General features: G+C 36.3%; 1 protein-coding gene across 1 annotated transcript in view; it reads left to right on the plus strand.

The window, feature by feature from the left end:
* The first annotated feature begins 297 nt into the window (after positions 1 to 297).
* Positions 298 to 16,256, plus strand: part of ULK4 (unc-51 like kinase 4) — a 214,459-nt gene continuing 198,500 nt past the window's right edge. Inside the window, exons 1-12 of the mRNA XM_063304147.1 lie at positions 298 to 488; positions 1,522 to 1,621; positions 3,209 to 3,348; positions 3,460 to 3,619; positions 4,240 to 4,341; positions 6,022 to 6,105; positions 7,814 to 7,889; positions 8,011 to 8,106; positions 10,195 to 10,316; positions 10,453 to 10,522; positions 10,869 to 10,950; positions 11,614 to 11,718. Coding sequence (XP_063160217.1) covers positions 351 to 488; positions 1,522 to 1,621; positions 3,209 to 3,348; positions 3,460 to 3,619; positions 4,240 to 4,341; positions 6,022 to 6,105; positions 7,814 to 7,889; positions 8,011 to 8,106; positions 10,195 to 10,316; positions 10,453 to 10,522; positions 10,869 to 10,950; positions 11,614 to 11,718 — 1,275 coding nt within the window. The 5' untranslated portion in view covers positions 298 to 350. The remainder of the gene's footprint in view (positions 489 to 1,521; positions 1,622 to 3,208; positions 3,349 to 3,459; positions 3,620 to 4,239; positions 4,342 to 6,021; positions 6,106 to 7,813; positions 7,890 to 8,010; positions 8,107 to 10,194; positions 10,317 to 10,452; positions 10,523 to 10,868; positions 10,951 to 11,613; positions 11,719 to 16,256) is intronic.

Genomic DNA, 16,256 nt, shown 5'->3' on the forward strand with positions numbered 1-16,256 from the left:
CCTCATTATTTCCTAAGAGATTAAGTGAAGTTAGGATAATCTTTTAAATGGTTGAATGGCTAAAATGACATGGATTGAGTTCTCTGGTTTGCTAAATTGAATTATGATATGTTGTTACTTTCTCCTGGCTGGAATCTGCTTTGGGGCAGAGATGCTAGAGTTCTGGGAGCTTCTATGTTCAAAGCATGTGTTCAGCTACCAAACTGTGACCATCCATCCGTAATGTATACATAATTAAAATATCCATTCTTAATATGTTAAACTAGAATTGGGTTGTTTTTTGTTTTAAAGGTGGCATTTGCTGACAGAATCTCTGCTTTCAAACTGATGTATGCAATATAGTTTTCATTATGGAGAACTTTATTTTGTATGAAGAGATTGGAAGAGGGAACAAGAGTGTTGTTTATAAAGGCAGAAGAAAAGGAACTATTAATTTTGTGGCAATATTGTGTACTGATAAATGTAAAAGAGCTGAAATCACAAACTGGGTAAGAATTACATAAGTTATTTTTGGAAGACATGTTCATTTACAAAGAGTTCAGAACTTATTTTCAAATACGTTTATGGAGTATTTTTCCCACTATATGTTAAAGATGCACATATATTTGATGCTTATTCTTAAATCAAAGCATATTTAGGGTGGAAACCTTAATCACAGTTTTTACTGAAAGCTTTCGTAGGATTACAAAATTATCTCACCTCCGTATGCCATTTGGGTCAGACAGGATGGTTTTCATCCCCCATAGACACTGGGAGTGTTATGGGAACAAAAACCACCTCTGCTCTGTGGTAATTTCAACTTATTGGGGTGCTACAATTTCTATTATAATGGTTGGTCACACAATCAGCCAGATGTTTAGACTGGATTTGGCATTTTTGTCCATCTATTAAGTCCTTCCCAAGGACCTGGGATAGGCAGATGTTGTTTTGTCACAGAATGTAAGCTGTTCCAAATAAAGCTACCTTTTGCAATTGACTGTGATTTTGTCAGTGCCGATGGTGTTCAACTGATGCTCCTGATGTTTTGGATTTGCACCTGAGGCGCCTATTACTATTGGTACTATCTTTGCTTTCTTTTGCCATAGTCATTCCACTTCTGTTTGCAGATCTTTATATTTCGTGGTGGTGGTGGTGGTGATTCAATAAACAGAATGACACTGAAAACTATCCAGTTACCAAAGGAATACAGGGCAAAAAAGATTATGGTGGTCTCTGAAACAAACTGGGGCTGCCCTTGGTTTTCAGGGTTGCCTGGCATTGACTAAATGCAGTTGCATGTATAAGTTTAGGCACACCTGATTAATTGTATGTTACAAGGAACAGAAGCTAATGCAGCCTCTATGTGTTGCACACTTAACTAGAATAGATTTTTATACATTTGAATGCATGCTTACTGTTTATATGCAGTTGTTTACAGATTCAGAATAAGAAAACAGCAGATATTACAGGTGCAGAATTTTAGACACCCTTCCAATTGATTCAGCGCGACTTCTTTACTGTAATGTCGTTTATCTATTGCAGGTGCGTCTTAGTCATGAAATAAGACATAAGAACATAGTAACATTTTATGAATGGTATGAAACAAGCAACCATCTCTGGCTTGTGGTGGAATTATGCACAGGTGAGAAGATGATAGAACAACTTACTTATTTATGAAAAAAATTCTACCCCACCACAATCAAAAGGACTCTTGGCAGCTTACATAGAATGTAATTTAAAATATCCATGGTAACAAGTAAAACTACAGAAGAACAAATAACAATAAATACAGCAACCAACCAGAAACACAAAGGTGAAAACAATAAAAATGAAAATTAAAGATGGCATCATAAAATCAGAGGAAAGCTTTCCAAAACAACTCTGTCTTCAACAGTTTCTAAAATGCCAGCATCTTAGGACAATATTTGATTAAGTGTTTCCAATCTTAAAATTTTCAGGCTTTTCAATCTTAAATACAAACACCGGTATTCAAAGAACTACATTGGCTCATGTAAGGGCTTTCACAAGCTCAGGAAAATCCTTCATTTTTCCCCCTTTCCTTTTAACAGTTGATCACCTATATGGTTTTGAGGGAACACCTGGAAACAGCTTCCCATCCTTGACTATACCACATTAGTTGGTATTTCCTGAGCAGTTTGCTAGGCCAATGGTAAACATTGGGCAGTGATCGATTTGTAACAATTATTCAAACTGTAGGCACTATCAGACTTAATTATACATAAAGCTGACTTACAGAATGGTCTATAAACTTCAGTTCTTAAGAAGGGAGATAGATTACTAATATTGGACTGGCTGACATGATCACATGCCAGTACTGTGCTGGATGACAGTCCTTTTCCATCTTGGTTTAAAGTACTGATATTTACCTATCAAACTGTAAACAGCTTACCAGCCAGCATAAAGAATCATTCTGTATATTCCCAGCTAAACCCAAGTTCTTTATTTGAGGACTTCACCAAACGAAGCAAGCTGCCACAAGGAAACGGATGATTTCATTGGTGATGTCCCATTGCTGATATACATTGGAAAGGTTATCCTTCCACTGCCTAGTGAAGACCTTTTTGTTTTTCTAGGAATTTTAAATAAACAAGTATAGAGTTCTTCAAACTTCACTGGTTTTATGTTTAGTTATTACTAAGCTGCTTCTGATTTTTATCCTACCTATTGTTCTGTTTTCTATATTAGTACCTTTATTATTAACATGATTCTTTGGCTCTACACTGAATTTTTAGATAATATTTTTACCAATTATCTTGTAATTTATATTGTATTCAGTGCTTAGTAAGCTTGTATTCTAACATTGGTACAGGTACTCATATTGGACTTTTAAACATAAATAGAAGATATTTTGTCAGTTCCCAGCATGCATTATCTAATGGTAAAGAAGATGGTGGAGTCTTTACTGAGAAATCTTAATGTTAAATAGTTTAGTAGTAGGCTTAGTCCTTGGCTGGAAGTGCAGAGAGGGAATGTTCTTAAATTAGTATAGATTTATGTGGAGAGAGGAAAGGACAACATTTTGTATGTAAGTTTTCTCAGTTAAGATGCCACCATCCATCTTTCCATTGGATAATGCACACTAAAAGCTGAACAGATTCCTTTCGTTTATGGAAGTTAGACTTTTCCACAGAGATCAGCTTAAATTTTAAAAAAATAAATAGCACAGATGAGTTTTGTGTTTTAATGACTATTCATAAATACTTCGTAGGTGGATCATTAGAAATGTTAATTGCTCAAGATGAACACCTACCTGAGAATGTTGTAAGAGAATTTGGTATTGATTTGGTTACTGGACTCCATCATATACATGATCTTGGAATTATTTTCTGTGACCTTAAACCTAGGAAGGTAAGAGGACATACATTTGCATTGATATGTGATTTCTGAAAATAATTAAATGATTTCTTTTTAATTCAAGAAATTGCTAGTTGATACTTCAGTTTGTATTTAACTTTACAGATTCTCTTGGAAGGGCCTGGCACTTTGAAATTCAATAACTTTTGCTTGGCTAGAGCAGAAGGTGAAAACCTAGAAGAATTTTTTGCTTTGATTGGCACAGAGGAGCCAGGAGATAATAGTGCTGAAAGCACAAGAGAAAATCTGAAAAACAAAGTCAGAGGTATATTGAAACATTTAAATGCACCAGCAGCTAAAATGTAATCAAAGATACAATAATCTTTAATAAACTGATGTGGGGGCAAATTCAATAATGACTTAGTTTATTTCACTGAAAATAATAATATTGATAAATATCCCTCTTTGGACATTATCCTATACAGATACATCTGACTATTTGTGCTTGCCCCTTGAATATAATTGAATGTTACTGTATTAGTTTTGAAGTTAATCTGACTATGCAAAGACAAGTCTACACTGACTGATTTCAGCATTAGAACTAAGTCTTACCAGTCATTCTAGTGAGTTTCTAAGAATCATAGGATTGGAAGTACTTGTGGGATGTCCATTATAAAACCAGAACAAACAGGTCTAGTAGTTAAGGTGTTGGGCTAGAAACCAGGAGACTGTGAGTTTTAGTCCCACCTTAGGCATGGAAGCCAGCTGGGTGACCTTGGGCCAGTCACTCTCTCTCAGCCTAACTCACCTCACAGGGTGGTGGTTGTGGGGAAAATAGGAGAAGGAAGGAGTATTAGGTATGTTCACTGCCTTGAGTTATTTATAAAAATAATAAGGGTGGAATAAAAATTAAATAAATAAAAATAAATACATTTTGTTTTGCAGGTTCACTGGCATACACTGCACCAGAAGTGATTAAGGGAGCTGACTTCTCTGTGGCCAGTGATCTTTGGTCTTTGGGCTGCTTGCTGTATGAAATGTTTTCAGGTATTATGTGATTCATGTGTTATAATTAGTATTACAATAGAAATTAATAATACTGTAAATATCAATAGAAGTTAGGGTTGTGGAGTTTGTTTCCTGTGTTCATGAACTTATGTGAATTTCCTTGCAAATAAATCTAGGACAATTCCCCCACTATAACCAGGATTAAAACAAAACAAAACACAATCAGCAAAACAAGATTGGAAAATCACAATATAAGTCCCTGAGGACTTCCATTAGCAGAGGGCCAAATATTTCAAGTTGAGCTCAACTTGAGGAAAACCTTATGAACAATGAATTGGAAGTTATCAGTACTCTGATAACTATAGAGTTTTGTGCTGTTGATCAAAGGGTCTGAAAATTACTCATTTTTTAAAGTAAATGTGTCATTTGATTCAGGCAACCAAATAGCTATTCAATTCAATGATCTTATGCCAGTTATTTATTTATTTTTCAAATTTCTATCATCGCCCATCTCTCCCGAAAAGGGGACTCTGGGCGGTTTGGTTAGTGAGTTAGTTTGGTTCTGTGTTACTACACACTGTGAAGAACATTGCTGAACATGTTGGTTATTTATCTGTTTGTATTATATATTTACATTCTTGTTTGGTTATTTTCTGAGGTTATCAGTATTTTGGATATAACCCCTTAATGTTGTTTAAACCTACTGGTAATTGCTACTTTGTGAATATTTAACTAACTTGATATTTTGTTCCATAGTTTTAGTATTTCTTATACATTTGGCATATGGTTATTTCCTTTTCTGTTAAGTTTTTTTGTCTTTGTTAATATAAAAGTTACAGTATCTATCTATCTTTGTATTAGGGGTACACACACAAACATACATTTTTTCTCATTTTTTTTTCAGCTAGATAGTATGCACACACACACACACAAATTGTTACTGCAGCTATTGTCAGTTGTAAAATGAATGATTAAAATAATAAATAGTATCCCAAGTAACAGGTTTGCTGTGTTGTGTGTTTGAGCCATTGGTACTCATCTTAAGGAGGTGGTAGCTTTTATTACCGAACTTCAGAATTGGGGACTGAGGGAGAAGATTACACTGCATGGATTTACATATTGCAGTTTTGCACATTAAAGTAAAATTAATTTATTTGGCTTCTCCTAAGCCCTTTTGTGCAAACTCTGTCAGGTTTTCAGAAACCACGATAGTAATAAACTCTTATTAGGTTACTTTGGCAGGAATTCTATCAATAATTCATCCTTGCCAAATGTGCTGAGAGCTTTCTAATGCAATCCATTTGCATGTACTCAAAGAGCTTTCATCCTGGATAAATGAGCGTGGCAGGAGTTAGCAGAATGATGCCTGTTCACTCAAATAATATTAAAATTAAAAAGATAATGTAACAATAGTAAAACATTGTGAGATCTGAGCTGTTTTGTGAGCTCTCGTATAAGAATAACAAAATCTTGTGTAAGATCTCAGCATTCCCACATGGGATAGCACTGAAATCTGAAGAGATTTTGTATGGCTTTATGTTCTATTTGTTTCATTTTTGCTGTAATGGTATCAAATTTCCAGTAATTTTAAAAACTGAATACAGTGGTTATGTGCTCTTAAATGAACTTTTAAAGACCTTTGTTGTTCTAAGCAAATTCTTTTCTTTAACTATATAATTTAGGTTTTGCTGAAATCTGCTACAAATGTATGTTTTATAGGAAGACCTCCTTTCAATTTGGAAAACATTACTGAATTAACAGAACAAATTTTACACGAAGATCCTGTTCTATCTAGACAGAAAGGTATGGTTCTCCATATGGGGAAATTTTTGAGGTCACATAGAATCCCCCAGTTCATTCACAGTATAAAAAGACAGTTGTTTAAAGTCCTAAAGGACAAGTAACATTTATTAAGTAAGTTAAGTGATCTGATAGGAAGCCTACATCTCTTGAATTTTCTGTACTCAGGAGACAGGAAAAGAGAAGGAAGTAGGGTATGCAAAATATTTTGAATATGAACAGTTTATAAAGTTTGAAATTCTCTGATTTGAGTGCAATACAACCACTGAAAGTATGACATGACCTGTTTCTTTTATTGTTGAAAACTTTCCATGTCAAGACAGCTCTGTACAGGATTTCCAGAACAATAGGAGTAGCCACATTTTATACTTTAAATAGCTATCTCTCACATGCAGCCTTGAATTCAGAAAGATTTTAATCCAAAACATTTGGTATACCACTACAGAAAAATAGTCTGTTCTTCCTGTAGGAAACAGGCTGATGTAGAGACCCCAAGAGTATCAGGCTTTAAACAAGAAAAGCAGAGCAAAGACAAAGAGAGATCTTTTGCTTGCTACTTTAACTTATTATCTCTAGTGCTCAATAGGATGAAAGGTGCAAGAGAGGCAATGTTCTTGGACTCCAATGCTCTAGATAAAAGATGTAATTAAATCTGGTAAAATATGAAAAATGTAGTAAGTGGGCCAAAAATTAATCTGGCTTTGCTCTCTTTCAGAAACTTACGTATTCTCCTATGATGAAAAATATTCCTACTTGTTTCTAATGATCAGTACCTTCTGATAATGTGTTGCACAATATGTAATAAACATTTTTGTATCGATACATGGCAGTACAACAGAACTTAAATGTTTTTTGGGCAGCTGGGGCATTTGTAAAGAACTGGAAAACTACAGATTTAGCCCTCATTGATTAATAGAAGAAAATTAGAAAAAACGATAAATTACAAGACTAATAATTAAATCTAGCAATTCTGGCTTCAAATAATTTTTAGAGGAATATATAAGACTGTTATTTTAACAGATGCTCTGTTTTGCTGTTCTGGCATTTGTAATAATATAATTAAATTGCCATAGAAATGACTTACTAGCAACCAAAAAGAACAGGGGAAGAATATATAGGAAAAATGTTGGTTGTAACTCTTAGGAAGTATTTGAAGAGTAAATATGTTTCTATGATAATAAATATTTTATGAGAGGAAAGGAAGTTTGAAGATTGGGGAGATGTTTCAAATTTAGAGTGAAGTAGGCATTTATCATATTTTATAAAAGTGGTAGGAACAGTTTAATTAAAATGAAATAATACATAAAAATACCTACTTAGTCTGTTATAGTTTTGCATCTGTATCTGTATGTCAAACATTTGTTTTAGGAATCTGATAGATCAATATGAGAGATGATAAATGACTTTATGTTCTCAAAATAATGGGAATCAATCTTGTTGCTGCCTATACTAACCCAATGAAATGTTTCTGGGACTGCTGCATACATTTTTCTCCTCCAACTTATAGAAGTAAAGATTAGGAATTATTGTGATAATCAAATGTTACCCTAACTGCTGAATGTGAGATTCCATGGATTCCTTAATTAAGAAGATATTTGAATTAATTTTAAGTTTTTATTCATAATTCATTGGTTTTAGAAGTTTTTATTTTACTTAGTAAAATCACTTTTTTGTTATGAAATATAATATGTATTTCTTATGTATCTTTCAGGATCAGCACTTCTAAATCCCTCTTCAGACTTCCTTAACTTGCTTGACTCTTTGTTTCAAAAGGATCCTCAGAAAAGGTAAAAAGTGATTTCATATTAATGTTCATATACTAGTATACATTTTCAGTAAATTTTCTGTTATTTAAATTGTCTTTGCTTGTTAAGGTTTTAAATATGTATATATTTAATTGTATTACAGATCAACCTGGGCACAGCTGTTAAAGCATCCTTTTTGGCAAGGTGCCTTTATCCAAATTCCCCCCGAATCTGTCTCCAGCCAAGACACAAACTGCAGGTATGGTACGCTGCATACAATTAAACTTAGTTTTTAAATTGGAATACTGTTGTCTGACAAACCAGATACAGCATAATCTTTTGTGGATCAGAGCCCACTTTATCACATAAATACATGAGGCTGCTGACAAACTAAATTTTGGCCACAGCATTTTAACATGTATATATCCTTCACCTGTGCATGTAGCTCTATTTTTAGGCAGTAGTATTCCATAGAAATGACTAGCTTTGTAGCAATAAACGTGAGGTGCATAAAAATATACCTTAAAATGTATTACCAAATAATCATGAAGTTCTTTGTTGTAATCAGTCTTTTGAATCTGTCAGTTATACTAATCTTGCTAGAAATTATCCTACAATTTATCATTTTTAGCATTTATAAACACTCCACAGCCAGATATGTTCTCTGGGCAACAGATAAGAATAGTAACAACAGCAAATTGACGAGAGAATAAAGCAGAGTGCTAGTTACAGACAGCTGAAATACAATAACAAAAACACTACTGTATATAAGCTAAAATGTTTAGCTCTTCAACTCATTATTGGAATAGCTCCATATAGTTTGGAAATATTAGGTGAGAATAAATATGTTTGACAAATTATCTGGTTGGAAAAAAAGTAATTCTGATATATTCATTGCTTAATTGTTAAGGATACTACAGGGCTAAGCTTAGAAATCCATACGGAGGAACATTGCAGTTCCCTGGGGAAGAACCCAATTTAAATATTTGGTGGAGAGAGTCAGCTGTTGAAAAAAAGAAAGAAAATGCTGGCAGAATTAAAACAGCATTTTTCACACCAACTGTTTGCTTACCTACCAATATAAGCATTAAATTAAGCCTCCTCACACACTGCATACTTAAATCCATTCACATTTTTTAATGTGCTGACAGTGTCAATAATGAATTGGTAAAAGGCCTGAGGCACTGGTAATAGGCATCCGTATGAATATCTAGATCATTGTCACTTCAGTTCCCTTTCACAAACAGAAAAGATCAGGCATACTTCTTTGGATGGGCAGCTAGCATGATGCAAGAAGGAATACAGTCACAGGAAAGTAGGTCTAGAAGAACCAAGTCAGTGTTGAAACTATCTATTACAGTTTAGTTATAAGGGAACTTATAACTGAAAGAGTCATTGGTGCCAGGACAATGGGCAGCTCATAATTATATTGTTCAGGAAAGGTGGCTATATAACTTCTTCACCCAGTTTACCCCCTTATTTGCATGAGAGCTGCTGCTAACAGGCAGAAAAAGCAGTTGTAATTACACTCACTTTCATGGCCATGTATAATCTATATTGTGGAGAGAGATATTTTGCAGGCTAAGAGCCAGTTCTGGTCTTTTTGAATTTTACACTCCTAAAAGTTATGGGCGGGGCCAGAATAAAGAGTAAAATTTTATTTCATTTGCATTTAATTAAAGTTAAATATAGTTAATATGCTTACTCTCTGGTCATATATTTAATTATTTTCCCTTTCATCACATTAATTATTACAATCTGGAAATAACTTCTGGAGGTCTTTGGGGCTACATCAAAGCCCTTTGAGATCTATTGGGGGAGGGTTTCTTCTGTAGTCAGAAGGAACATATTTTCAGTTCGTAAGGAAGTGACTCTCAGCTTCATCCTAATTTCCTGTAGTATCACTTGGAATTACATTATAAATGATTTTCACTTAGTTCCCATTGACATTAATGAGACTTAAGCAACTAACTTTGATTTCATCTTAGTCTTAATAATTATGCATGAATGTGTCATAAGATTAGATTTGTTATTCTTTAAATTTTAATATTATTGTATTCCTATACATTTTTTATTTTTATTTATGACTTTTGAGTAATTTCCTGTACCTTTTTGAAATTCCAGCTATGAAAATTGCATACTTTGTTTCAACTTAGGTGAAATTCTTGGCTTCCTGATAATTCTACTAAATTCTTTTTGATTTGTTGATAAATACCAAAATTATTTCAAATGTATTCCTAATAAACTAGTCTATAAAATAGTCTTTTTGCAACATTTTCCCATTGTTAAATTTCTTAATAAAATGCAATTTTATATTAACTTCATTTCATTGCCCTTGCTTAAACAGCAATGAAAATGCCAAAATCTTTGAACCAGGGAATTCTAAGGAATGTTCAGAAAATAAAAAATTACCAGAGTTTATGTCCCCAGGAACAGAGGGCACAGTTTTTAATAAATCCTTCAAACTAGGTAAGATTATAATTATGTGAGTATGTATGTATATATATATGTGTATAATTCATATTCAGAAATAAAATACAAGATTGAAATGCTACACTTTGATACCTCTTTCACATTGGTTTGAACACTGGGTTTTCTTTGGCAGAAAGTCCGGAAGAATTGCGTCCTAAAAGTGCTGTTGATGGTGAATCAAACGAATCCATATTTCTTCTCAGGTATGAGAAAATGTCTAGTACTTTAGAAAATACTTATTTGGGAAACTTGAGAAGAGAGAAATTCATGTTAGAAGTATCAATTCAAATACTATGAGAGATAAAACAAGTTTGTATGAAGCACTGTATTTCTAGTCTGTAGCTCCATGGAAATAATTAATAACACATTTCTTTTTAACCATTTTACCCAAAATCTCAGGAAATGGGCAAGCAGAATTAATACATGGTAAAATCTTAGTTTGATTTGTCTGCTGTAGAAACAACAGTTGTGCAAGTGTTTTGAGTGTAGAAAATGCATGAAATAATTAAAATTAATTATTCGTTTTCCTTCTATTTGTATTTTTTTTAGTTCTCGACCCACCCCTAGAACTAGCACTGCAGTTCTGTCTTCAAATTTGGCCCAGAGAGCTTATACAAGTCCTGTAGCAAAGGTGAGCATAGAAACTCCCCCTCACCCCCCAAAAATGGAGTTCTGAAACTGTGTTGGCACGGTTAAATATGAGGCATATATGTGCATTATTTTCCAAATAAGATATGCAGTCCCAGATAATATTTTAGGTTAAATGCTGCAAATAAGATTGGGATCTTATAAGAAAACATTATTTCCAATGTGTATATTGAGAGACTGAAGTCTAACATTACTGTTAAGAAGCCTGTCAGAGATTTGTGAAAAATGTTATTCTATTGAGGAATAGGAAGGAATATATTTGTAAGTCCCTTCATGTTATAAATACTTTTCTGCTTCTTTTATACTAAAAACCAGCATTGTTAGAAACAAGATTAAAAATTAATATCAATATTAAAAGGGCACAGTAAAACAGAACAGATTTCAAACGAACAGTGAAATGCAGTCAGCAAAGCCAGGGAGAAAGCCAGATACCTGGAAACTAATAGAACTCAGGCAGTAAAGAATTTTACAAAATGGGGGTGGGGGGCGAATCATCAAGAAGGCTAACTTTCAAGTGGATATTTATGGTTTCAGATCTTTCAGGAATGAAGTGTCTTGTAATAGTAGACGATATGTATTACTTGCTTGTTCAAATAAAATAGGGGGAGAATAACAAATAAAAATGGTAACTTTGGATATATTATAGGATAAAAGTATATACTGCAGCCAGCAGTCTATGGAATCCAAAATGAAAGAACTGATCTATACAGAATCTGACCTTGCTGTGACTCCTATTATTGACAATCCAAAGGTACTACAGAAACTTCTTACCTATGAATTCTATAATATATTCAGAAACATTATGTTACAATATGTTTTGCTATTTTTGCATAAGATAGAGAAATCGTTAACTTTTAATAATCCCATCTAATGTCTAGCCCTGGTTTCTTCCATTCAATGTGGAAATCACATTGGTGGTTGAACTGTTTGTATAACTAATAGCACCTCAGTTTATGGAAGAGAAGTTTATTTTAAAATTGTTTTAAACATATTCTGTAGAAAATGTTCTTTTGACAAGTCGCTACCTTAGATATGACCAAAGTGGCAACCACTTAACTAAAAGACATAGCCATCAGGATTTTATTATATTTGGTAGCTTTTAAAATTGTTTTAGTCTATATTTTATATTGGAATTTTATTATATAGTTATTGTTTTATGTTGTAAACTGCCCAGAGTCCCTCCGTTCGGAGGAGATGGGTGGTGACAGATTTGATAAATAAAAAATTAATTCTGAAAATTGGTTTACTGGATAGGCAAGCCTGAGTAGGGGCTATAGAAGATATATATATATATTTACAGTGCCCAAAACACAGTCTTCTGGTATCAGCGATATGCTGGTACAATTGCTAAAATCTTTTCATAAGCTGTTCAGTCACAAAAATTTCAAGGTCAGCTGCCACAAAAATATCACCTTCAAACTACAGGTAGTCTTCAAGTTACTATGTCAATTAGGACTGGAATTTCCGTTGCTAAGGAATGCAGTCATAGAGCATGATGTCATATGACTGCATCGTTTAGTGATGGCAATCTTTGAAATCCCTGTTGCTGTTGTTAAGCAAGGATCGTGGGTCATTAAGCAAATACCTCCTTGCAACTTCCTGCTGGCTTCCAACAACTAAAGTCAGTGGGGAAGCTAGCAGGAAGTTTCAACTCCCAGGTGGCTTGCAGTTGTGAGGTTTCAGCCGGCTTCTGACTCAGAAAGTGAATCTCATCTGAATCAGAAGGGGAAACAGAAACTAACCAGGCAGAAACCGGGAAAGCAAAACCCAGAGGTGACTCAGCAGCCTGGGAGAAGTTCAAGACGCTGATTGGCCAGTCTTCAGAAAAGGATTTGAATCCACCAATCAGTGTGCAGGAAAGGCTTGCAGAAAAGCATGCGAAGGAGAAGGCAGCCTAATTGGCTGCAGATGGAAACAGACAACCAAAGGATCAGCATAAAAGGCAGACGCGTGAAGAGCAAGCTGCCGGAGACAACCGATCCTTCAAATTCGCAGCCCTAGCGGGAGAGTCCCTACCTGCGTTGGAAACCTCGTCTGTAGCTGGAGTGGAATCAGCGCCTGTGCTTCCTATCATTGAGGACCTGCCCTCTGCGCAAGCTGCCATAGAGGATCTTCTCCCTGCCAATTTGTGCAACCTCGCCTCACATCCAGTTCTGGACCTCGCCGCCGCCATTTGGCTTGTTCCAAGCTCGTTCCCAGCCTTTCTTTTAGCTCTCAGCCCAGCCCAGGATCTCCAGTCCAGTTTCGTCGTGCCTCAAGATTCCAGCCTGGCCCAGAATCTTCAGTCCAGCCTCGTCGTGCTCCAAGCTCCCAGCCTTGCTCAGGATCTCTAGTCCAGCCTCGTTGAGCTCCCAGCCTTGCCCAGAAACTCCAGTCCATTCTTGTCGAGCTCTGGGTTCCCAGCCTTGCTCCGGATATCCAGTCCAGTCCAGTCGTGCTCCAAGTCCTCAGTCTAGTCCAGAATCTCCAGTCCAGTCTAGTCGTACTCCTAGTTCTCTGCTTTGTCCGGAATTCCAGTCCAGTCTTGTTTCAAGTTTCCAGCCTTGCCTTGAGTCTACATTCCAATGCAGTCCTGCTTCCAGTGCCCAGTCTCACCTGGGATATCCAGTCCAATCCAGTCTAGTCTCCAGAGCCAAGCCTTGTCCAGTGGTTCAAGTTCGGTCTCTCCTTGCCTCCACTTGTCAGCCTAGTTTGATCGGTGTTCCAGATCGCGGACTCTCGTCTCCAGTTCCAGTCTTGCCACGCTCCCTAGCTCCCTCCAGTTTCCCAGCTCCAGTCAGCGAATCCTGCCCTGTTGCTCTGCTACAGTCTGCACCTGCAACCTTGCCTGTTCTTCCATTGTTGCCTGGGTGGCCTTGACCAGAAAACAGCCTTACCTAATAAATCACATGGACTTATTAATGTAAAGAGTTGTCTTAATAAAGAGTTGTTTTGATATAATCGTGTTTGGCCATCTCATAGTCTGAACAGGACAGCAATCAAGCCAGCAGAAATGTAAGTGGCTGCTGCAAGGTGGGAGGGGGTGTGTGAGGGTGTATGAGTGGCGGGAAAAGGCAATGTGAGCACAGCGAGGCTCAGGGAGTGTGCGTGAGGGTGCATGAGTGGCAGGGGAGGTGCAGCACAAATGCAGCAAGGCTCGGGGAGAGTGTACAAGAAGATGGTAAGGTGCAGTGAGAGAGCAGTGAGGCTTGGGGAAGGTGTGCGTGGGTGTGCGGGTGACTGGCACAGCACGAGCGCAGAGGGGCTGTGGGAGGGTGTGTGGGTGGCTGGCACAGTGCGAGTGCAGAGGGGCTGGGGGAAGGTGTGTGAGTGTGGGAACTTACCTCAGCAACTTGTGACCTCCCCTGCTGGCTTCCCCATTGACTTTGCTTGTGAGAAGCCAGCAGGGAAGGTCACAAATGGTGATCACATGACCATGGGACGCTGCAACAGTCGCAAGTTTGAATTGGTTGCCAATGCCCAGATCATGATCACTTGACTGCAGTGATGCTGCAGGGGTGCTGAGACGGCCAGAACTTCAAGGACTGGTTGTAACCACCATTTGTTCAATGCTGTTGTAACTTCAAATGGTCACTGAATGAGTGGTAATTAACCGAGGACTACCTGTAGATTCATTACTGTTATTAAAGATTTCTGTCATGAACAAATACTCCCCACTTCTATTATTGGCTTGAAGAGGATTTCATAAACATCCAGTCAGTGAAAGTACAGCTAAGCTGGGGCTGTAAAAGCAGGAAACCATATAATAAGAAGAATAAACTATGTTTGAACATTTGGATCACTGTAATATGAACCTTGATCATCTATATAAAGACAGGATTGCTTCTATCTTTTTAGCCTAATGAATACATTAAAACACATATAAGGCAATTTGTGGTTATAATGTTTTCTGCTAATTAACATATATTTACAAGAAATCTACAAAGTTCTTAGCTCAATAAAGAATGAAAAGGTCTGCGAACTGAAAGTCAGACCTACTGATCAGGAAAAAGAATGCTCAGACATTGGTATTTCATTATTACCATTCAAATCCTGACAGCTCAGACAGTCTGCTTTGAATCCTCACTTTGATATATACCATTAAATGCCCTAAAAATTAACTTTCCAGTGAAGAGATTATTTTTCTAAGTAAGAAATCAAGTTTGAACTACTCTGACTCCCAGTGAAGTCTGTTGCTGTGACTGATAATGTCCAGTGGTGTTCCAGTCCAAAAGGTTTATATCGCTCCTTAGTAGCATCTAGAATATCCTAGATAGGAATACTCAGGCTGGATTACTCTGTCAGCCACCATAATAAAAGCGTCTGAAAATGAATGAATGCTGTGAAATAAAGCCAGGCACTATTAAAAAGAATGCAGAATAATGTGCATTCCCTGAAAGGGCTGAAATAGAAAAATAGAAAATAGAATCGGAACAAAATAATTTGTATAAATAATTTAAATAACAGTTCCTATTATAAGAATCTTATGTTGAAATTCCTAAGCATTGCTTCCCATTTCACTCTGGCTTAACCCCAAGAATGTAGGTCCTATATTAAATAAGAAAAGATAATTTTTCTTGGGGAGAAGTCTAGCAGCAACTGAAGACTGGTTTGAGAGCCGTGGAGGATCTAATATCTGAGAAAAAATTGATTTTTATAGAGAGCTTAAATGTTTTTCCTTGAACAGTCTCTATGCAGGAAAGGTGCACGGATCAACCTTAGTGAATCAAACTCATTTTTTAATGTAATAAAATTACTACACTGTCAATAGGGACCTGAAACAAAGATCATTACAAGTGTTACAAATTACATTACAAAGAGAACTGTGCCATTTTAATGTCTAAAATTAAAGTGAATTTAAGCATAGCCCTGGAATGCAGTGTCAGTTATCAAAGGAATCAGATGCTAGGAGAGTTCTAGAGAGATGATCCTTAAATGTAGAGATGATTCTTACGCATGTAGGGAATGGAGAGGCAAGCCTGCTCACACATTCACTGACTTCCCAGCCAATCAATATAAATTGCAGATAGACAGGGTCTTGGGTTTCAGTCAGCACTGACTCTGATGTGTCCTGTGCTATATAGATGGTCAAATTGCCCATTGTGTCCCATCCTAGGAAGGGAGAGGATTTTGTACTTTTGGAGAGGTAGTAGGCAGAACTCTCATAGAAGGGAAATAAAGAAGTGTGTGGCAGCATGGAGTGGAAGGGAAGGCTGTGATGGTTCTCCTTCAGGCCCAGAATTAAAGTAGGAATTTCAGAAACCTCCAAAGCTAGTCCTGGTAAGATTCAATTCTGGGAATTGAAGTCTA

The sequence above is a fragment of the Candoia aspera genome, chromosome 4 (assembly GCF_035149785.1).
Source record: "Candoia aspera isolate rCanAsp1 chromosome 4, rCanAsp1.hap2, whole genome shotgun sequence".
Classification (NCBI taxonomy): Eukaryota; Metazoa; Chordata; class Lepidosauria; order Squamata; family Boidae; genus Candoia; species Candoia aspera.